The 21,838-nt window shown below is 37.5% G+C and overlaps 5 protein-coding genes across 10 annotated transcripts; 2 read left to right on the top strand and 3 right to left on the bottom strand.

Moving 5' to 3' along the window:
• Window positions 1–62: 62 nt before the first annotated feature.
• LOC145945864 (uncharacterized) lies at window positions 63–2,770 on the bottom strand. 2 transcript variants are annotated; one of them, XM_083055083.1, is made up of 9 exons: window positions 2,612–2,770; window positions 2,174–2,544; window positions 1,835–2,066; window positions 1,620–1,717; window positions 1,303–1,494; window positions 1,104–1,231; window positions 818–1,022; window positions 438–724; window positions 63–263 (listed from the first exon to the last, which is right to left on the bottom strand). In XM_083055083.1, the coding sequence occupies exons 2-9, from the start codon at window positions 2,411–2,413 to the stop codon at window positions 71–73; spliced, it is 1,575 nt and encodes a 524-aa protein (XP_082911209.1). In that variant the 5' UTR covers window positions 2,414–2,544; window positions 2,612–2,770; the 3' UTR covers window positions 63–70. The 2 variants fall into 2 exon arrangements, with proteins under 2 accessions (XP_082911209.1, XP_082911210.1); XM_083055084.1 differs by having other exon boundaries at window positions 2,174–2,502; window positions 2,612–2,761.
• Window positions 2,771–2,819: 49 nt separating this feature from the next.
• On the top strand, window positions 2,820–5,252 carry LOC145945867 (periodic tryptophan protein 1 homolog). The gene is made up of 11 exons (XM_083055088.1): window positions 2,820–3,004; window positions 3,089–3,147; window positions 3,239–3,354; window positions 3,441–3,614; window positions 3,696–3,803; window positions 3,927–4,101; window positions 4,177–4,335; window positions 4,397–4,505; window positions 4,570–4,660; window positions 4,789–5,025; window positions 5,098–5,252. The coding sequence occupies exons 1-11, from the start codon at window positions 2,942–2,944 to the stop codon at window positions 5,250–5,252; spliced, it is 1,446 nt and encodes a 481-aa protein (XP_082911214.1). The 5' UTR covers window positions 2,820–2,941.
• Rybp (ring and YY1 binding protein) lies at window positions 4,249–9,021 on the bottom strand. Of its 3 annotated transcripts, none has more exons than XM_083055109.1 (3): window positions 8,881–9,021; window positions 7,751–8,216; window positions 4,249–7,629 (listed from the first exon to the last, which is right to left on the bottom strand). In XM_083055109.1, the coding sequence occupies exons 2-3, from the start codon at window positions 7,925–7,927 to the stop codon at window positions 7,282–7,284; spliced, it is 525 nt and encodes a 174-aa protein (XP_082911235.1). In that variant the 5' UTR covers window positions 7,928–8,216; window positions 8,881–9,021; the 3' UTR covers window positions 4,249–7,281. The 3 variants fall into 3 exon arrangements, with proteins under 3 accessions (XP_082911235.1, XP_082911234.1, XP_082911236.1); XM_083055108.1 differs by lacking the exon at window positions 8,881–9,021 and adding an exon at window positions 8,697–8,837; XM_083055110.1 differs by lacking the exon at window positions 8,881–9,021 and adding an exon at window positions 8,467–8,609.
• Window positions 9,022–9,090: 69 nt separating this feature from the next.
• Window positions 9,091–21,597, top strand: Nclb (PWP1 homolog no child left behind). Of its 3 annotated transcripts, none has more exons than XM_083055060.1 (13): window positions 9,091–9,594; window positions 10,524–10,652; window positions 10,725–10,910; window positions 11,081–11,238; window positions 11,308–11,662; window positions 11,739–11,859; window positions 11,938–12,129; window positions 12,217–12,548; window positions 12,878–13,209; window positions 16,995–17,563; window positions 17,655–18,563; window positions 18,681–18,802; window positions 19,031–21,597. In XM_083055060.1, exons 1-13 carry the CDS (start codon window positions 9,091–9,093, stop codon window positions 20,531–20,533), a joined length of 5,412 nt encoding a protein of 1,803 aa, XP_082911186.1. In that variant the 3' UTR covers window positions 20,534–21,597. The 3 variants fall into 3 exon arrangements, with proteins under 3 accessions (XP_082911186.1, XP_082911187.1, XP_082911188.1); XM_083055061.1 differs by lacking the exon at window positions 9,091–9,594 and adding an exon at window positions 10,006–10,190; XM_083055062.1 differs by lacking the exon at window positions 9,091–9,594 and having other exon boundaries at window positions 10,523–10,652; window positions 10,739–10,910.
• On the bottom strand, window positions 14,177–15,826 carry LOC145945879 (uncharacterized). The gene is made up of 3 exons (XM_083055114.1): window positions 15,700–15,826; window positions 15,378–15,477; window positions 14,177–14,710 (listed from the first exon to the last, which is right to left on the bottom strand). Exons 1-3 carry the CDS (start codon window positions 15,764–15,766, stop codon window positions 14,596–14,598), a joined length of 282 nt encoding a protein of 93 aa, XP_082911240.1. The 5' UTR covers window positions 15,767–15,826; the 3' UTR covers window positions 14,177–14,595.
• Window positions 21,598–21,838: the final 241 nt, after the last annotated feature.

Here is a 21,838-nt window from a genome sequence, read left to right as displayed (position 1 = left end):
ATATAAAATACGAAATAATCAGCTGTGTATGATAATGATGTTCGAATAAATGAAATTTATAAATTATAATCTATAAACAAACCTGTGCCAAATTGTAAAAATTATAGGGACCTTTCTTTCTATCCTTAACTACGAGCAGTTTGCGCGATGCGATCAGAGCGTGGGTGGCTTGAAGATCACTCCTCAGAATTTGATAATTAGCTCTCAGACTGACACGTCTCAAGTTGCTGGGAGGAACTGGACGACCACCAGCGAACGCAAATCTGTAAAAAAATTTTCATGTTCAGATTATAAAATAGTTATAGTATTATACTAATATAATATATTTATACTACAATATATTATATAGTATATATAGTATATACTATATTATATACTATATTATTACTATATTATTATATACTACATAGTTTTGTTGAATTTTATGTAATGCGTACCTTATCTCTCGTCTTGGTCCTCTCAGGGTGGAATGTGGAAACGCGGTTTGTCGATCCCACAGTGTCCTGTTTTTAAGTTCTTTTTCTGTCACCGGTCTGATTTTAACGTACTTCATCTTGCCTTTGATAATGATGGGCAGCGTGCCAGTCTTCTTATGTCTTCTCTCTCTTGTATCATTGTCAGCATTAGCAGGTAAATAAGGTAATAACGAATCTCCGTAATGCTCGAGCAACGGGGTAAGCTCCAAAGAATGGCCTTGCGATCTTACAAGGGCGCAAACAGCCAACTATAATTATAGATACGAATTATAAATATGGATAATGAACATAAAACATATATATATCAGAGGAATTAGAATAACGTAAAAGTCAGTACTAACAGCTATTTGCTGCCAAATAATCGAGCCAGACAAAGCATAATAGTACAAAATATTCTGTATGGAAAGAGTGTGTTTGGCCTCGTGCTGGAAAAATATAAGAGGCTGAAGGCTCACTAACAATTCCACCGCCATTATCCTCTTTTTATAATGATCCACAGTTTCTATTTCGTTCTTCAAAAGAACACTCTGCAATGTTGGTATATATCTGTCGACGTACAGATTAATTTGAAAAATCAATCTTTCATTTCTTAAGATGTAAAGAAGTATTTTCAAGTTCTCGTCTTACTTGTCGGCGATCGACGGCCAGCGAAGCATCAGTTTGAGCGCGCACTCTTTAAAGAGCACTTCTAAATTCGGATGTATGAAACTCTGACTCAGCAGCAACTCCAGTAATAAGTCGGTCATTTTATCCACCTGAAACCAAAGAGACATTTGCAAACGTTCAAGAAATATGCATACACATATATCTTTCTGCGATTAATTACCGATATTAGATGATAAGGGTAGACAGCTTCGCTGTTGCTAGTAATAGCAATTATGAGCTCGCACGCACGTATAGAAACGCGCGTATACTGTGCGTTATTTAAGATCAACGTAGACCTAGCGATAGATATCAATTTTTCTATGACTCCCTCGTCGCCTAAATGCACATTGGTAGCGCAATCATTAAGCAAAACCTAGAAATATTAAAAATGCTATTAAAAATGCTATTTATCTAATTATAATAATATAATTAAATTATAATTAATAAAAATTAAATTATAAAAATATAATTAAAAAAACAATTTTTATTTTGATATACCTGAAAAGTTTTCTGTGAGCCATTGAATAAAGTTTTCAGTGCACGCTTGGCATAAATGATACGTGCTTCTGATAGCTTCTTGTCACATATTTCATTATCTATAAAAGAAAAGGAGAGAAATATGCATATATATGTATTTCAATGTGGAATGCATAAATTAAAAAGTTGAGAGCAAGAGAAGGTTACAAAAATAATATAACTTTTAAAGAATTTACCTTGCAGAAGTGGCACATTAGTTTGAGAAAGATTCAATGGATCGTTTATCTGATGAGCAAGATTAATGACAGATTCGTTAGACACATACACCTTGGCTTCTGCGTGATATTCTGGCATGGATTCTGGCGCACCGAGAATAGGATCTGCGTCACACAAGTTGGTGATCACCGCGTTCACATCCATAGACGTTAGGCGTTTTCTTTTACTGTGTCTCAGTCTTGTAACACATTTCTAAAATTCCAGGATGAATAACATTACGATTACATCATAAACTATTAAATATACAATAGTGATTATTTAATATATTAAATACAAGTAGAAATGTATTATCTGCTTACATGTAGAACTTCTCTCAAGCGATACGAAGCATCTTCGGCTAATCTCTTTAACAGGGGATCCGGCAATGGATGCATCCCCAATTCCTCACCGATGGTGGAGATCCATTCGGTACTGAGCATGGCATATCTCCTTGAATTATTATCATTTGCAATACTACTGGTGCCTGCATCTTTACTGTTATTGTTGACAAAAGAATTACTGTATCCCATGGCGGTTTGATTTGCCAACATCTCTTTCATGATCTTATGCCTTCTCGATGCCGATATAATAAACTGGACTCCTCGTCGCGTTTATGTACAAACACGTCGATGAAACCTTTTGGCATCGGCTGTCAATCAAAGGATGGAGCGATGTTTACAAACTGCGTCAACTGTGAATGCGCAACATAAATTATATCCGTGTACTCGTAACTTTCATGTATGAATGAATAAAGTTACCTTAGCCTTAATTTATTGCAGCAATTGTGTCAATAATGACATAGATGAAACATAGTGAAAGTTTGAATATATTTTTCTCTCGATTTCGCGTAAACAACGCAGCAACATGAATGTGTCTTTTTTTTTATGTCCGAAAATTCGTCTGAATATTTTTCTAGAATATTTTTAGCCAAAAGGTTGGTAATACTGCGGCAATTCAGCTAGCTTCGCGTAAAACCACGTGGGTGCGAAGCGGGGTGTCACAACCCTGATTTTGTAGAGAAACGGATGAAGATCCTATAAGTTTTTATATTATTAAAGCATTTTTGTATTAATTATATTAAAAGAGAAATGAATGTTATACCCTGTACCACGTGGGTGAAGAGAGGAGTCGCCGCAGCCGTTCCTGAGAAGGTTAATATGGTCCACGTTTTTTAGATTCTCCACTTGTGTTTTCACTGTAAAAATTTATAATATATTTTGCTCGATTATTTATAGGTCGAATTAAAGGCCGAAGAGCTCGAGGAGATTATAAAAGAGACGCAATCCGCTTTAGAGTATGTAATAAAATAAAATATCTGACGTACATATTAATGAGATAATAAATTACATTTATTTATTGAGAAAATTATTTATAACAATTTTTAGAGATGATTCTGACGAAGAGGCAGCCGGAACCTCGCAATCGAATACAAAAAAAGATACAAAAGAATCTCTCATAGCTGGCAACGATGAATACAACTTTCAAGCCTACGATGATGAATGTAAGAGGAAAAAGATACTGAAAGTTGAAAAATACCGATTAACAGATAACAATGTTTATTTAATTGTTTGTTTTGGTATTTTGCAGCTGGCAATATGTATTGCAACATTACTTCTCTAGCTAGCTTTGATGCAGATGGTGAAAACTTTATAACAAATGATGATGAAGATTCGGAAAATGAGGATGACATTATCAAAGCTGATGATAATCTGGTGTTGATTGGCCATGTTGAAGGAGATGCTAGCATCTTGGAAGTATTTGGTTTGTATAGAAAATATCAAGTATTTTTTAGCTAGATAATTTTATATAGATTTGCTAATTTGTAACAATTTATACTTGCAGTATATAACGAAAGTGAAGGTTCCTTTTATTGCCATCATGATATATTATTACCTTCATTTCCATTGTGTATAGAATGGCTTAATTATGATTGTGTAGATTCAAAACCAGGTGAGTAGTAACTACAATAATTTAGACATATTATAGAGATATGAGAAAAATACTTAGATTATAAATATTAATTTTTAATTAAAAATATATATTTATAATTATATATATATTTAACTTTTACAGGCAATTTATGTGCAATTGGCAACATGACTCCCATAATCGAGGTATGGGACTTGGATTTGATAGATTGCTTAGAACCAGCCTATAGATTAGGTTGCAAACCGAGTAAAAAGAAAAGGCAAAAGCGCGTAGGCCACAGAGATGCAGTTCTAGACATAGCATGGAATCAGAATTATATGTTAGTTTTTAATTTTCGAAAAATGCATTTAATGAAATATTTACATAAAAATTACTGATAAATATCTCGTTTCAGGCACGTGCTTGCTAGTGGTTCGGTTGACCAAACAGTCTTATTATGGGACTTGGAAAATTGTAAGCCAGTGACTAAACTACATTCATTTAATGAGAAAATACAAGCACTAAAGTGGCATCCGCAGGAAACCCATCAATTATTGACAGGATGTGCTGACAAGTACGTTTGATTATTATTATGAATATTTACCTAAATATAGCTACATGTAATTTTCTTTCAGATTAGTAAGATTATTCGATTGCAAGGAGGAAGCACTTGTACGAAGTTGGGAGGTATCGGGAGAAGTGGAGAGGGTGTTGTGGAATCATTATGACCCAAATTATTGCATTGTACGTCTCATACATATCTCTAATATCAATTTTCCTTACATCTAATAATTCTATTTGTTTGTAGGCCAGTACAAATAATGGTTATATAGAATACTTTGATGTAAGAGGAGACAAACCAGTATGGCAAATCAAAGCTCATGAAAAAGAAGTTACAGGTAGAACGCTTCTTCTTATTTTACAAAAAAATTAATTTGCCTTAAATGTATATATAATATGTGTATATATATAGTTTTTTATAAGTATAAAAATTTTATCTAATATATTTATTTAACATTCTGTCCAGGTCTTTCTCTTAGCACGTCATGCCGAGGTCTATTAGTGTCTTGTTCAAATGACGGTGTAATGAAAGTATGGGACATTCTTGATCAAACAGATCCTGTTGTCGTATGGGAACAATCGAGTAATTTAGGTGCTATTCAGTGTCTCGCTGCAAATCCAGATAATGGATTTGTATTTGTCGCTGGCGGGGATAATAAAGCGCACAATCTTAAAGTGCTAGATCTCAGGGAGATTCCTGCATGTATGTATAGATATTTTTAGATTTTCAGTATCGTTGTTAACTTTTGCATTGATCAAATATACCGATTAACAGTGCGGGAGAGATTCACGGATGCGGGACATGTTGCATCGAATAATTCAGTAACGGAGCAGGAGGAAATAATGGATGTTACCGATGACATGAAAGATATGGAAATTGAAAATCTGGGCTCATCGAGTATGCAAACTAAAAAAAAGAAGAAAACTTAAAATGTCTCTACGGCACATTAACATTTGTACATATACTTACAGTATGTGTCTGATAGGTAAGCTAATCATTAAAATGTGCTTTGTTTCATAAAACATGTGATTTATTATATTGTTTTTCCGTTAACAATATAATGTTAACCCGACTTTATTATTTTTCAAGAACATTACATCTTGTACAATATTTTTGTTGAAAATGACGGACAGTATTTTATTTGAGCATTGATCAAATTTTCATATGAGTAATCGATGTAACGTTATATAGCTCGCGTGTTCATTAAAAAAATTCTTTTTAATGAAATTAAAGGGGAAAGGGGCTTAATTTACAGTGTTATATATAATACTGTATAGACAAGAACATTTATTTAAGGGTCTCTTGAAGGAACTACAAGAGATTTTGAAACATGCATTTAAAAACATTTATATAGAATTAAAAAATTTAGTACAAATTTGAAAATACACTGTCCACTTTGAATTTTTATGTTTCATTTGCAAAAGCTACAAATTCTTATGCAACGCAACTTGTTTAATTAAGAATTCAAAGCAAGTTGGGGGTGAGGGAGGGTAAGAGAACAATCGTAAATTTCTTTTTACAATGCGTCTTTAGGTGATATTATTCGTTACTTGAGTATACACAATTTTCGGATTTGTCTATTTGTCTTAATATTTTATCTGATACTGACAAAGATTCTATAGTTACTTTCATTTCTTAATGCAGAATCGTATTACAATGATCATGGTATAATTATTGGGCGTAATATTAACAATTTCTTCTTACACAACTCTTCCCTTTTTCTATTTTATACGTTTGGACTGTGAACTTTTTCCATGTGGTCCTTGCAACTGCAATTTAATTTTGGATAAATGTAACAAGAGCTCATTGTTATGAACGATTTCTCTTTCGGGCAGTTGCACAAATATGATAATGATGTTCAAAGCTCTTTTTTTCTATCTGTGTATATATCCACATTTCCAAATAATAGATACAAGTCTTTATTTTACAATTTTAAATTGTTTATTCGCTAGAAGTAAGATGTTATTATTTAAAATGATTTTTTTATCAGGAAGCGTCGTTTTTTAGATATTCAGTACACGATACGATATATTACATTGCTGAAAATTGATATTAAATCTGTACATTTTTAGAAACATCAAAAGTTTTAAGACATATTCAGTTAATAGATCCAACTGCGCGAAATGAAAAACGTAATAAATCAAGGAAACGGATATATATACTTGAAGGAAATATATCTCATTGACAAACTGGAACGGGATAAAAGATGTATATATGTGTTACCAGTTAACGTTGGTAATTATTGTAAGCAAAATCAATCATCGAGCGTATCGTCAGATTTGTTAACGAATTTCGAATATAACGTGTAATACGACATGTTTTCTGGCAGTGGTCTCGCAAAAATTCAATGACAGTCGAGGACATTATTATGTCAACAATGGCTCGTAAAATTCCATTTTTCACCGACAATGTTGCGTCAGATATTTACAATTTGCCTTTTCTTTCTCTTTCCTCTTTACATTTATAAATCTAAAATATGTCACATTAATAGACATATTAAGTAAGTTGAATAAATATTAAAGAATAAAGGATTGATACCGGTAAAACAAGCGTTCTTAAGTACAATTTCTTCGCTAACGACGCGAATTATTCAATCCATTCACTTCGCGCAAACAATCAAATCAGTGTGATAGACAATTGCATATATTCTCGTTTTTTTTTGTTTTTTTTTTTGTTTTTTTTTCCCCCCCACCATTATAAACAACGATGATACAAATCATGTGTAGTCAATAATATTTCCCATTGAAAAGCATAAAATGTCTGACCTCATTGACCTTCATCAGATAATCTGACGACGTATAGACAAACGGATGAGAAGCGAGAGTCAACGATGGTCGCTTCTTGGTCTAGAGTCTAGAGGATGATGACGGTTGACCACAAAAAGATTGATATACATACGTCGTACAATATATTAATTAGAATAATTCGTACACACATATGTAACATTAGCACATTGAACTAGGCGTCGGTTCCTACATCGAGGCTTCTCGAGTCCTGATTGGAATCATGTTGGCTCCCGCCCTCGGAGCTTGCGTTGCTCGATTGGTCCGAGCCCTTCTTCACCTTGGGCTTGTACTCCGTGATAGTGACGGTGACATTGTTGACTGTCACTTCGTTTGTTTGCGCGGTACTACGATCGATATTTTTCAGACGCGGCGGATGCCTGTTCTTGCGCCTTGGTTTGTCCAGCTTGCGCTCCTTCTCCTTGACGCCGCTGGTCGTGCTGCCACCACCTCCACCACCGCCTCCACCGCTTCCTTCCTTCTTGCCTGGTTTTAAAAGTGGCACGTATTGTTGCTGCGCAACCTATATGCATGACAAATAATACATTTATATTAATAATAATATATTAATATAACATGTTAATATAACATGTATAAATATGTTAATAATAATATATTAATGTTACAAAATGTTATAGACTGACCTGTTGAGCTACCAATTGGGGGTTTATGCGGGGTTTCCGCGTAGAGGTTCCTTTGCGGACGTCACACATGAGGCACTTAAATGCTTCCGCTGTATTTCTAAAAGTGCAGACACTGCAGTCCCAATAATTTTCTTCCAGAACCTTCGCCTGACGTTTTCCGCTTCCCGAATGGTTCATTGTTCGTTGCAGTCAATCGTAGAACGCTGTACCTTCTCAAAAGAAAGTTTCCCCTCTTTTGAGGCACCTTCGGCCTCATTAAATTTTGCTGTTTTATGAACACTGGATATTTTTCGACAGAGCGAGACTAAGGATATGCAATAAAAGCGCTAGACAAATATCTAAGACAGTGTTCCGTACATCAACTAAGCGAGATACACAACAGTCTGTTATACTCGATTGCTCTGTATTGACCACCTATGTCTCTACGTTGTATCACCCTGACATTACACATTTTCTTCCAGTGTATCTGTAACAGAGTTCTCATTGCATAATGTGGAATTAGCGGCATTGCAGATTTATATTTCAAATATATTTGTATAATATATGTAGAAATAATTGTAGTTATATACATGACACAATATATTTTATATTCTAGATTTACTATATGTTTAACAATAAATATGTCTTTATAGAGGCATCAGCATTTTGTTGTTATGTTTCAGATTGATTGTCCAGTTGAAATCATGACAGCCTGAAGAAATAGAATCGATAAATACCTTGAGGTCATCTCTTCCGCACAAGGAACGATCGTTCTCAAGATTTATTTAACTAACGAACTGATAAAAAAGCAATTAAATTTCGTTTGAGCTTCCACGAAAACTGCGCGGAGTAAATTCAACGACTTCTTCCTCGAGGAGTCTCGACTTTAACAATTGAACAATCGACGCGCCATTGCCTTTATTTATCAATACGGAATTGACCTCATCTGTTCAGGTTGACAACTCACATTATTTACACTTGACGTTCGCTCGTGATTATCGAATTTTTCTTTCTCTTTTCGCTCCTCCCGAATTGTGTCGCCGGACTTTTACACTTTATTCGCGTATCGTTCCGATATAATTCGCTCGGCTCCTCCAACCCGAAGACTTACGTAGGACCGCACTCTCGTCCGATACTATATGATGACGTACCAGAGCGTATCAGCGCGTGTCCCGATGTCAAATTCTCTCGTAACTCGAAACTCTCCTGGCGGAAAAGCCTTTTCTCCAAGAAGAACTCTCCTGTGAGCACCAGCTCTCTCCCTATACGACACTCGTATCCCAGAGCGACGACTTCGGTTCCGGAAAGTGGTTCACGCCGGTGACGCGGTTACGGGACGACGCATCCTCTCGAGGAAACAGATGGACTCGGTCGGCGCATATACGTGCACGTGCGTGTATATATATGTGTGTGTGTGTATGTTGTACTACATGCACACGAGCGTCCGGAGAATTCGTTCGCGCATTCCAGCGTCGATCGACGACGACGACGACGACGAAGTGGATGAAGAATCGCGTCGAGAGAGAGAAGCGCGCACGCGCAAGAGAGAGAGAGAGAGAGAGAGAGAGAAGGCGAACTTCTTGACGTTTGACGTCGCGCTGTCACGGTGGCTCGCTGCTGCCAGCGAGGTCGCCGACGACCCTGGCGAGCGACGAGGCGTACTCGAAGAAGCGCGTATCCGTGACGGCCGAGAGTGGGAGAAGGAGGAGGAGGAGGATATTGACAAACAATCCGCGGGGGGCGGCGACTCCTTCGACGGCGGCGCCGCGCTCCGCTTCCGCTCGTTCCGCCGCGTTTCCGGAACGCGGAACAAAATAGTACCTCGTTCCTCTCTTCCGTCAACTTTACCCCCTTCTTCCTCGCAGGTACGTATTATGATTAGATTAAAATCGTTTTTTTTCTTTTATTTGAAAGGTGATAACTCAATGAGGATGAATTATTTAGACTTCTTATCTTTTTACGATGATTTTTACTCGAAGAGAGAGATAAGAAGAAGATTTATTATATTTATTTTATCTCCTTTTTATATAATTATCAATTTTATATATATATATATATATATATATAAAATATATATATTTTTTCTCTCTTATCTCGTTCTTCATAGATATATGTTTTCTTTTTTCACGGGTCACATACTATTGTTTACATTTATGTTGTGTGTGTGTGTGTGTATATATATATATCGCGATCGAGATATTCGTGATGTTTTGAGATTATCGTATATCCGCCCTTGGCGCCGACTTCTGACAGCGCCAACCTCACATTACTCCGATAATCCGCTCGCAGAGTGCAGGCGTTTCTCTTTTTTTTTTCCCCCTCCTTCTCGTACAGTGCGAAAATCTCGATAACGAGAGTTCAGATAGTATTCTTCCGCCGATCCGCTTAAATGTGATCGCGAGAGGGAAAGTTTCGTTGCTTTCTCCGTATATTTGAGCGCGAGCACGAGTTGCTCGACATGGTGAGTGAAATATATACGGAGAATACGTTTGACATTTGCTCGCTTAGGTTAGCAGGTATAAATAAAGGAACGCGATATTATATGTCATTTTCCGCAATTACATTCATACAGTATAATTTCTTTCTCCACTTGCACGGTTGCGATTTTTGTCTACGAAAAGTCGTCTTTTTTTTTTAAATTGAGTCTGATATTAATAAATCAGTATACATGTATTGTATGGATATATTTTGTATTATATTTAGTATTTAAAAATGGTTTTTTTTATAGATTTTTTATTATAACAGGAGATAAACAGAATCAAATATTTTTTGATCGATTATTTCATTGTTATAGGATTCGTCAGACGGTATAGACAAATCATGGGATCATCCCTGGACTGTGGAAGAGATGAGAAAGAAGAGGAGGGAGTGGAGTCTGGCTGGTGACGTTGGACTTCTCAAGCATCTTCAACAATTTTCTGAGGTACGGTTTATTTTGCAATATTTATATTCGACTGGCGCACTTACATTTTTCACATTTTGTACAAAATTCTAGAATCTGACGTCTAGAGCCAACAAAACTCAAGCTGCTTTAGACACGTTAATGACACAATTAAAGGAAACAGGGATATTAGTGGACAATATTACTAATACATCCCTGGCTTTAGCCAATACTCAATTTATTGAAAGTCGTGTTCAAGAGGATGACATAGAAATTAAGGAAAATTCTGAGAAACAAGAAGTAAGTATTTGTGTGTTTCAAGGAATTATAATATTTATTAATACATTTCATTACGTATATAATGTATTCTACGATAAATGTATAATACTACTCTTTGATAAAAATATCTGTGAAAAATCCATCTTTTTTAATATATCCAAATAAAATAAACTTTTCTTATTTTTCATTAGAATGCGAAGACTCAGGATTTAGTACCAGAGAATCTCCTAGCCAGCATAAGCAAGAGTGTTAAACAAGGTTTAAATATAATGGATGAAAAGTACAAAGTAATGGATGTAGCTTGTAGCGACAGCGAAGAGGAAGATGAAGGTGATGCAGTAGTATTCAGGTATATCACAGTGTGGTTATTTTTTTCATTGCCGTGTATTTTCTTTCATTCTAAAATATCAATTTATAGCGTCATTGTTGGGCCTAATGATCCTTATCAAGATCGGCCTCTGCCGTACGTTATTGGTTCCGACAAATGGACAGCGTCGAATAAAATAGGTTTGGAGAGCAGCAGCAGCGAATCCGAACAAGCCGACGAAGAAAGGGAAGAATCGGAAAGCGAGGAGGACGCGAGTGTGCAAAAGATGTTTAACAGCCGACATAATCCGGATATAAATATAGCGAGATTATCATCGTCCTCTAGCGATTCGGACAACTATAATGATTCAAATAATGCACCTTACATGAACAACAAGGCGGATACGATTTCTCAGAACAATATCAATTCTGCTTCGGAATCTGTCACACCTAACAATGTATCGAAGGTAATCGATCATAAATTTCTTTACGATATTTTTATCTTCCTTTTTAGACGAGTTTATATATTATTTTCTGTTACAGACATCGAACGAAACGGAGCCCAATTTTGCAGAAGAGTTAGCCAAACGATTAGGCACCGTTCGCCAAGCGCAGAAGCCTGTCGTGGATGAGTCCAGTGAATCGTCGATCAATCGATATAAAGGTACGTACATTTAGCAATCTTTATTACGAAAATACAAGTCACACAACTAAAATATTTACAAAATAATCTCTTTATCAGATGATTTATTCACATCGGAGAAGGATGAAGAGGTATTGAACGATAGTTCAGATAATTTGTTCAGCGACAAGAAGGGTCTTTTCGATGATGAGGTGTCCGCAAACCTGTGGAAGGAGAAACCGATCAAATCTTACAAGAGTAACAATATCATACCACCCAGTATCGACGTACCACCACCGATTAATATAATCTGTAAGTGTTATTTTGTATTATTCTTTATTTTTATAAAATCTTTGTTTCATAATAGACTTATTCTTTTTAATTCGACCGTGCCTTCAGCAACGAAACCAAAATCGTCGATCGACGATCTGTTTGCCGATGCCGATTCAGACGAAGACTCGGATATCTTCTCATCGAGGAACATCGTCAAGAAACGCACGAAAGAACCCACCGTCGACGATAATATTCGCCCCGCAGCGAAGGAATTTTTGAACGTCGTAGGTATTACCGGTAACATCGCCACCAGCACACCGGAATCTAATGTCAACGTTACGAATCTGTTCAACGATGATGAAAACGACGTTACGAATCTATTCGGAAGTCCCAAGAAGCAATCTCATAAAGCTGCAGCTACGCCATCCCCTACAAATGCTCAAGAATCGAATAAAAAGGTAAACCGTCGGCACGATTTATAGTTTGTTTCATAATATTGATATTCGATCAGAACATAAACTTTCTGATAATTTAATTACTTTCATTTAATTTTAATTTCTAATTACACGTTTTTCCATAGTTACTATTTTTTATTTATTTTTTACTATTTCTATCTCTTAATTATACTTAGTTAATATTTTTAATTATATGTTAATATTTTTACACTATTACTTTAAATAATTAATACATTATAAACTAAAATAATAAAAAAAGTAAAAAATTTTAATTATATATTAAAATAAAATCTATACGCACTTTGGCTAATAAAGGCTGAAATTATTTACAGAAACTGATCGGAAGGGTGTCGGTACTCGGCAACGTTCCGGCGTCGGATATCGAGAGCAAATTGTCGAGTCGGATAATGCGACGACGGCAGGAGTCATCCGAGTCGTCGTCCGATAATGATTCGCCAGGAAATTCTGATAACGTGACGAGCAACGCCGAGCTGGCGTCCGGAGAGAGAGGCATTTTGAACGATACTAGCACGAGTCTGAACCGCAATTTGCAGATCACGCCGGCCGGCAATTCCGCGGCGAACGTATCTGTGATCGGAAACACCAATAACAGCAGCGGGATAGCATCGTCTAGCATCGACAACACGAACGGATCCAGTTTGTGGTAAGTCGTCTTATTTTTTTTTCTTTTTCATTTATAATAGTGAGATCAATAATCAACTTGCCAAAAATGTGTCACATATCTTAAAGTAATTACTATCACGTTAAACTTTTCAATTAAATTGTAAATATTAAATTAGATACAAAACATCACCGATTGCGCGCATTTACTCGCGTCAAATAAACTAAACGCTTCTTTGAGAGTTTCGCGTTACATTCCATAGGATAGAGACGTATCCGACGACACATGATACTATAACGTTTGCCGAGGTCAGCGTTTAAAACAAAGAGATTGTGGTTTTATTGCGTATATTTACGATGCATACAGAATGCGGAATGAGAATCGTCATCGGAGGTCAGAGTCGTATCTGAAGCTGCTCGAATCCCGGAATATTTATTCAGATATCTAGGGTCTAGTATCCCTAAACCGGAATAGGCCTATTTTTCCCCCTCTTTCTTTCTCTCTCCGCACGCGTGCCAAGTACTTTATAGTGTCATTGAATCGATGACCCAAACATTAGTCACTCGCCTTACGTTACGTTTCATTACGCGCGCTACCGCTACGAGTAAATAAATACCGCTTCGAGCGTCCAAGGCGAGCTTCTTCAGTACGTGCATCGCTTGTCGCCAGTTGTTGTTGACTCTCTCTCTCTTTAGCCATCTGCTCTCGAAGAGAAACGACGACGACCGAGTACAAAAATTCGTATCCAAGTGACTCGGTCCGAAGTGATTTTTAACGAAAAGAACATTCGCCTTTTTTGCGAAACATCCTTCTGCGAACTGTTGCTCGAGAAACCGCTGTCCATCAACTTCGGAAAAATGGAAGGCAAGTAGAGAAGCTGTAAATGTGACGTAAAAGTCATCTGAATTGAAGTTAAATTTTTTTATTTATAAATAACAAAAATCGCACTCTCTGATTGATTTGATTTAGAATTTAGAGGATTTAAAATTCACAGAATAAATATCGTCGCTTTCTTTTTGAAGCAAAAATTTTTATTTTTATTTTTTTTCTTTGACACTAGCTGTACTCGCTAATTTCGCGAAAATTCAAGCAAAAGTGACGTTTATTAGGATTTAATGTCGTTCTTCATTTAACTTTGCGAAATTTACAGAAGAGAGGAAAGTTTTGCGCTTCTCGTCGCACGAATTGCACGTAAAGAATCGTGAAATGCGACGGTGATGCAAACTAAAAATAGTATGAGCGACGAGATGAGGCAGACCAGTACGCTAGTAGATAAATTCGGTTATCGCGGACCCGAGACATCACGATTTCTATTCAGTATTTCGATAAATAACAGTCAAGCGAAGAAGATACAGTGATCTTGCGTCGTCTCGTTAGATTCAGACGAGAGAGTTTTATTTTACGAAAATGCTCTTATTAATACTTTCTTTAGGACTCTTCCTCCTTACAAATCGGTCCTTCGCAACACTCTGGATAAGGCTTACTGAAGTCCGTGTCGCGATAACTGATTAACTTCCCCTCTGGACAATGAACTAAAGGACATCTGGAAAGGAAAAAAAAAAAAAATAATTGAATTTTATTCATTAGAAAAATTATTTATTAAATAGAGATATCTAAAATATTATTAGATCGAATCTGTCTCTCATTTCGTAGAGTTTTGTCTTATCGCGATATAACTAAAGTAAGTCATGGTCTCTTTATGGTTTTGTTGGCGAATAAATCGTGCCCCAGAAATCGTGTACTTTCTCTACGTCGCAAATAGAGTGGAAGTTACATATGTGAAACTATAAATAGTTGTTTCTCGTAACCGATTTAGCGAATTCGAGAGCTTTGGCAAATTAATCATTTAAGTTACAAGACGAGAAGATATTATTCCTCGGTCAAAATCTCAAGTAGACTCCTCTCGATTGATTTTTAATTAATTTGGATGATCAGTCGTGTATCAATTATTATCATTTCGCGCATTTCGATCAATTGCATTGCAGCCAAAGGTCTATCCGGATAAACCGGTTATCAAAAAAGCTTATTATGTAATCTCCGGTTTTTTTAATGGATAATTAAACGAGAGAGCGAGAGAGATCGCGTATTAAAAAAATTCGAATTTTATTTTATTTTATTTTTAGAATACACGAAATCTCTCGTATCTAGCTGCATGATAGATATAGAGATAGACATTTTTAAGTAAGATTAATTTAGGGGATAAAACTCACCCGAGCATTGACATTTTATTATTTGCGTGACAAGTGATCCGTAAGCATTGACGAGTGTGTTCACCCACTGTTAGAGTTTCGCCTTCGAACGGGCATCCATCTATACGTAAATAAAATCGTATCGTTTCAGACAGGTTTCATTCATAAGCCCTCATCAATCCTCGTCTTCGAAATAATTATTTAGCTCGCGTCATAAATGAAAGAGCGCTCATTATCGTCCGCGAGATCTTAAGATAAACGTTACTAACTCTATTTACAATTTTGCAGCATACATACATCTTCATCTCATAGCAATATACTTTCCTAAGTTACGCAATCTTACCTGGCAAGTGCGCAGCGTGCGCAAACACGCATATCATCATCAGCAATGGGACCAGATGACCCCTCATCTTCCTTGCTCTAGAGAAAGACACCAGGAAGTGGAGGCGACAATCAGGCTAAAATACTCGTCCAGCTCTTATATATCGCTTCTCCCTCCTTTCAGCTTTGTGTGACCTCTAGGGGAACATCTTTCGCATCCGGCAATATCGCGCGAGAGAAGACATGGCAACAGGATTAAGATAAAATAAGAAGAAGAAAAATTTCAAAAAATCAGAGTGTGTCGGGCCGGTTGTTGATCAACGATGACGTACCCGGGTACCCATTCACAGTCACATTCTTGTCATCGTTGAGCGCTTTGTTTCAAACAGCGCGTTAAATGTCAATTATGTATCATTCATGGATGTTTACGGTCGAGCTTCTATACGGGACCTGATCTCACGCATAAAAACGGACTGACCGGAGGATGTTTCTTTCGGATCTCCGTTAATTGGATGCACAATTTCGAGTGTTTGGCTTGCCTCGAAATAAACGTATAATTAAAAGTGAAAAGGCAAGATTTCCCCGTTGACCTTTCTCTCTCTTTCCCGGATGGAAATTTAATCTCTCGCAGAGAGATAACGACAGGATTTTTATATTTTTTTTTTATATATTCTATCTTATTTTTATGACAAAAGAACGAGCGCCAGCTCGATAATTATATCAAGTACCTAATTGAAACAGGCATAATTTTATTCATATTTATAAAACGATTTTCAGTGAAAATCTATTAAGACTGATAAGCTAACAAATCGGAATGGTTTATAAATATAGCGAAAAAGTTGCTTTAAAAAATAGAACTAATAAATTATTCCGCGGTAAAATCCATTATATAGAGACACTTCAGCAATTAACGTATATATATCGCACACATTACTCTTAATCAAATAGTGTCTAGGTCATGGGTCGTCATTTATCTCGCGACGCTCGACTATCGCTAGAATTTAGACGACGAAGTTTTGACGAAAATTTTCGTCGACGCGAATATTTTTATAATACTTTATCAACGTGGCGAGAGAGATTTCATTACAGAGATCGCGCTAATAGATCGTTACGTCTTATATATACACATGGAAATTTTCTACTGCGCTTCAAAATAATCTGGCATTATTAAAAAATATATATTTTTATCATTATTATTATTTACGTCTTATATCTATTTCTCTGACTTTTAGTTGAAACATAAATATCAATATTTATACCGCTTTCATTCAAAATATCTGACTGAAAACACTTATCTCTTCTTCCTTTTTTCTTCAGGATGAACTTGCAGCCGGAGATGACCTCGACGAGGCTCAGATCCGAGGAGATCTATCGTGAACAAGTCAGCAGCGACAGCCTTTTCGCAGCGCAAACACTTCATCCCGCCAATCCGGCGAACGCTAACAGCAACAACAATCAGCAGCAACAATCGCGACAGGAGCGACAAGACAGCTCGTTGCTTCAGGACGACGTATTCGACAACGACGATCTCTTCGGGCCGCCGCCGTTGCCAACCAAGTCGGATACGAGGCGAACGCCGAAATCAAAGGTATCGTCGCTCTTTGACGATTCCGATTCCGGCGACGAGCTCTTTTCCGCTGCGAGCTCCGGTTCCAGATCGCAGAAGAGCACAGAGCACTTTCTCGCCTCGGTTTCGTCAAGCGACAGGACCAAGACAGCTACAAGTGGTGGCTTGTTCGACGAGGACGACATATTCGGCAGCAAGGACGCGCCGGACGTCGACATATTCGGCGTGGTATCAAAATCAAAAGACGTCGCTTCGGACGGTCTGTTCGATAATAGCGGCCGGGAGCAATATTCAGTAACGTCGAAGAGCAATAACGTCGGTAAGTATAGAAAACACGTACCGATTCCTTCGAATGACATTTGATTTTGACACGATTCCATGTTTTTTCTTTCCTAATTGTAATTCGCTAGATAATTCACAAAACACGAAGATGGAATCAAAGAGGATCAGTCTTTTCGACGACGACGACGGCGACGATGGCGACTTGTTCGCCGGCGCGAAGCCGACGAAGCCGAAGAGCGACCGTAAGACTGATGTCCTTTTCGAGAACGAGGATGATTTGTTCGTCTCGAACAAGGCGAGCGATAAGAAACGCTCCTCGGTAGAGAAAGACGCGTCAGTTGAACCAAAGATCGATGTCTCCAAAAATGTTTCTAGTCTGGAAGCTGAAAAGAAGAGCAAAGAAGATTCTTCGGATGATACGGGTGGGCTATTTTCGAAAGCGACGAAAACCCGTAGCCTTCTGTTCGAGAACGACGATTACGACGATCTATTCGGCAAAAAGGATGCAGTGCCGCGCGAGGACGATCGGTCGAAACCTGAATCCAAAGAAGAAGTCAAGGAAGACATCGTCGAGAAGGCGCAGGAACTTTCTGAGCAAAATAAAGATTCTTCAAGCTTAAATCGTGACATCAAGACTACTACGGAATCTAAAGACAACGTCGCAAAGAATGATATAAACGAGATAAAGAATAAAACGTTGTCTGGCATCGAAACTGGCGTCGAAACGTCTTTCAAAGCTGAAGAGGGAGAGGGCAAGACAAAGAAACATTCACCACCGAAAACACTGAATATTCGGATGACTTCTTCGCCGCTGTCCGAGGAACAAAACGGTCAACAAGTTCTCCGAAAATCGGTGTCCGGTAAAATAAAGAATCTAATGGGGAAGATGGGCGACTTGAAGATACTCTCGCCGATGGATGCACCGCCTTTGTGGAGAAAAAGCGAGGACAAGACGGATGAGGACGAAGATGTCGTGGATAAAGACAGGGATGGAGATCAAGGCACCGGTGGATATGTTTCGCCTCCTAGTGTGTCAGGTGATTATTTGTTTAACGAGATTTCTAATGTAATCTTAATATATTTTGCGCTTTGAAATATTTATTAAATTAATTAAAATCTTGGATTTTTAACTAATTTAAGAAAATTTTTTACAGAAGGTAGCACGCGCAAAGAATCTTCTCATTCGACAACAATATCCACCGTCAGCAATGTGGAAGTATCTATAAACTTCGACGATCTGGCTCAAGTAGAAACTTTATCTACTACCGCGTCCAAGGTATTTAATGAACTGAAACATAAACTAATTTATTTATCTTGTTAAATGTATAATATTTCATGAAAGTTAGAATAAAAGGAAGAAAATAGCTTTTTAACGCTCCATGAAATTAATTTTAAAGTACATTTGACATTTCATTTTTAATATTATATTTATATTATTTGCGGTTTTATTTTGAGTAATTCGTACCTCTATTTTCATCGCTATCGCGTTAATTTTCTTTTTTAGAGCCGAGTAAGGATTCAAGCAAAACGCCGTCCTCAGAGCCGACATGCCCGAAAATCTGCACTGCGACACAGTGGCATTGATTTCGACACGGTCGACAGTGCGGACAACGATAACTCCTTGGACGAGAGTCACACTAGTACCATCTCGTCCACCAAAGACTTGTCCGCTGCGCCTACAATCAGTGCAGCCGATCGTTTGACTGCCAATAACACTCAACGCTCGACAGTCGATCCATCTTCAACAGACGACAAGTCCGAGCTGGGTAGCATCAGCAAGGAGAGCTCGATGAGCGTCAACAAGAACACTCTATTGTCGCCGTCCACCGACGAAGAGGATCTGTTTGATGTACCGCCAGATCTGCCAGAGGATCCGCAAAGGGAGGATACATTGTTCGGTAGGGCACCAATACTTTCGCCGATTGACGACGGACAGTCTGACAGAACGCCCGTCGTTGTCAAACCTCTAATCGATACTGTGATTAGAAGGATCGACGATGTCGACATCGATGTGAACGCGGCGAATAACAAAAGTTCTAAAGATCCTAGCGAATTAACGCGATCTGATGTCGATACCAAATCGGATATTTTGAAGGACGCCAAGAAGAGGGATGATAAGCGTACAATCAACGACGAGCGAGGTGAGGTGAGCAGAGAGTCCAGTGAAGAGCCGAGCGATCCTCTGCGCGACAGCAGCCACGATCCACTGAAGGATCCTAGTCAGTTGTTCGCGTTCGTCACGAAGACACCGTCGCCGGAGAAAAGCAAAGGATTGCTGTTTTCCGAGTCGGACGATAGTCTGTTCTCTAGCTCGGCAAAAAGATCCAGCGAGCCGAGGAAAAAGGAGATCCTGGATCTATTCGCGGACGACGATGCGGGCGGCGATCTGTTTTCTGCGGCACCGTTGAAGAAAACTGTGAAGAAACCGCTACGAGACGCGAAAATCGATCTTTTCGGCGACGACGATGACGTACGTAACGAGGACGACAGTCTCTTCGGTAGCGCATCCGGCAAAACGAAGCAGGACAGTCAAAAATCGATACCTGCTCAAGCTGGACGAAAGAAGAACAACATTTTCGACGGCGATGGTGACGACGATTCCAGTCTGTTTGTCGAATCGTCCGGTCAGTCGCAGAAATCGGACAGCATATCGTTCTCAGAGCCCAAACACGATCTTGTCGATTCCCAAGCTAAGAACTCGAACTTGAAGAATATCTTCGGTGACGCGGCCTTTCCTCGTGGCGAAAAGATCGACGACGTCGATCTTTTTGCCACAAGAAAAGTTGTTCCTAAGAAAGTCGTCGCACCGTCCAAGTCTCTGTTTGCGTCGGATGACGAGGACGACGACGACGACGGTCATATCTTCGGGAAGCAGTCGTCTGCGTCGAATACGACGACGATCGCGTCAAGTTCAAGACCGGCCATGAAGAAATCGGTCACCAGGGACCTGAAAAAAACGGCTGAAAAGATCGTCGAGGATCCGCTGAGTCTCCTTCAAGACGACTAAACTCGTTTCCTCGAGATAAGTATCCGTGAGATTTCCTATATGCTCAGCCACAAAAGTTTATACATATATATACACACATCTAGAAAAGGAAAGCTTAATAAATTACGAAAATTGAACAAAGAGTTTGCAAATCTCTTGTTCTGATTAGCATCTTGGAACGCTCTGTATAATTAACTGAATGCAGTTAGCCTCTATAATTAATAATGTAATAAATTTTATTGAGAAAACTCAAAATTAAACATATAACATTAAATTATTTAAAAAGAAAATATTTTATTCGCTTTAACTCGTGCATTTTACATCAGACAGACTTTTCAAATCGTGTAAATCAAATGTTTTATCAAATGTTTGGCAAGTAATTATAAAGGATATCTGCTTTGAAGAAATATACTTAGAAACTATTTCTAAAATGCTGTTAATTATACAGAGCGTTTTAAGACGGGTCAAAACTAATCAGAACAAGAGATTTGCAAGCTTTTTGTCCGATTTTGTTATTTTATTAATCTTTCCTTTAATTAGTGAAATGCGCATGCATTTTAATACACCAAATAGACTTTTGTGGCTTAACATGTACATACGTATATATATATATATTTTTTTTTATTTATATTTTGTTACATCAAAGTTGTTCTATAATATAAAGAATCTTATATCGATAAAATGGGTAGCGTGCAATTTGCGAGAAATAGAATTTTGTTTATCGCTCTCGCTTGTATTTATTATTTCGCTAGCCAGATCTGAAGTCTCTTCTTCTTTTTCTTTTCTTTTTTATATGTGCCACATTAAAGATCGTCTTATTCGCTCGTGCGACGAAGATTGCAATAAAATGCGCAAGTTTCAATTCTCAACGTTTATTCGATACACAACGAATATGATTAGTTTACATTCGTATCGTAATTAAGTGAAAGTCGCACCTTATTCGTACAATAGATGTATATTTTTCTCTCTACTATCGTCTTTCATCATCTTCATGAATATATTCGCCTCGCGCACGCTTGTGATTTACGTCATGTATATACCATCTCGATGAGTCGTACGTTAGTACAATAAAATTTATTCAATGACCTCTCGTATAATCCAGTGATAGACAATCCAGTCTTTTACTCCTAGATAATACCGATCTTTTAAATACCGTATATATAATTCGAAATTTTCTGCAATACAATTTTAAGAAAAATTTATTTTAACAAATGTAAATATAAATTCTAAAAATATACTTCGGGGGATTATTAAAGTAAATACTTAATTGAAAAATATCAATCTGTATGCACTGTGTGCGGAACAGAATATTTGTTAAATGTACAC

The sequence above is a fragment of the Prenolepis imparis genome, unplaced genomic scaffold (assembly GCF_030444845.1).
Source record: "Prenolepis imparis isolate NDT839.2.m4 unplaced genomic scaffold, iyPreImpa1.0 SCAF_15, whole genome shotgun sequence".
Classification (NCBI taxonomy): Eukaryota; Metazoa; Arthropoda; class Insecta; order Hymenoptera; family Formicidae; genus Prenolepis; species Prenolepis imparis.
Note: the sequence above shows the minus strand (reverse complement) of the source record. Positions and strands in the feature narration are given on the sequence as shown.

Bases quoted from the DNA above. Each gene is read 5' to 3' on its own strand.
- LOC145945879 (XM_083055114.1), bottom strand. From the start codon at position 15,766: ATGAGGGGTCATCTGGTCCCATTGCTGATGATGATATGCGTGTTTGCG. The intron at 15,478-15,699 runs GTAAGATTGCGT...ATTTACGTATAG, and splicing joins GCACGCTGCGCACTTGCCAG to ATGGATGCCCGTTCGAAGGC. The intron at 14,711-15,377 runs GTGAGTTTTATC...TTTCCTTTCCAG, and splicing joins AATAAAATGTCAATGCTCGG to ATGTCCTTTAGTTCATTGTC.
- Rybp (XM_083055109.1), bottom strand. From the start codon at position 7,927: ATGAACCATTCGGGAAGCGGAAAACGTCAGGCGAAGGTTCTGGAAGAA. The intron at 7,630-7,750 runs GTCAGTCTATAA...TCATGCATATAG, and splicing joins CCCAATTGGTAGCTCAACAG to GTTGCGCAGCAACAATACGT.
- Nclb (XM_083055060.1), top strand. From the start codon at position 9,091: ATGGACTCGGTCGGCGCATATACGTGCACGTGCGTGTATATATATGTG. The intron at 10,911-11,080 runs GTAAGTATTTGT...ATTTTTCATTAG, and splicing joins AAAATTCTGAGAAACAAGAA to AATGCGAAGACTCAGGATTT. The intron at 13,210-16,994 runs GTAAGTCGTCTT...TTTTTTCTTCAG, and splicing joins ACGAACGGATCCAGTTTGTG to GATGAACTTGCAGCCGGAGA.
- LOC145945867 (XM_083055088.1), top strand. From the start codon at position 2,942: ATGAATGTTATACCCTGTACCACGTGGGTGAAGAGAGGAGTCGCCGCA. The intron at 3,005-3,088 runs GTTAATATGGTC...GATTATTTATAG, and splicing joins CCGCAGCCGTTCCTGAGAAG to GTCGAATTAAAGGCCGAAGA. The intron at 4,336-4,396 runs GTACGTTTGATT...ATTTTCTTTCAG, and splicing joins TTGACAGGATGTGCTGACAA to ATTAGTAAGATTATTCGATT.
- LOC145945864 (XM_083055083.1), bottom strand. From the start codon at position 2,413: ATGAAAGAGATGTTGGCAAATCAAACCGCCATGGGATACAGTAATTCT. The intron at 2,067-2,173 runs GTAAGCAGATAA...CTGGAATTTTAG, and splicing joins GCTTGAGAGAAGTTCTACAT to AAATGTGTTACAAGACTGAG. The intron at 725-817 runs GTTAGTACTGAC...CTATAATTATAG, and splicing joins TTATTTGGCAGCAAATAGCT to TTGGCTGTTTGCGCCCTTGT.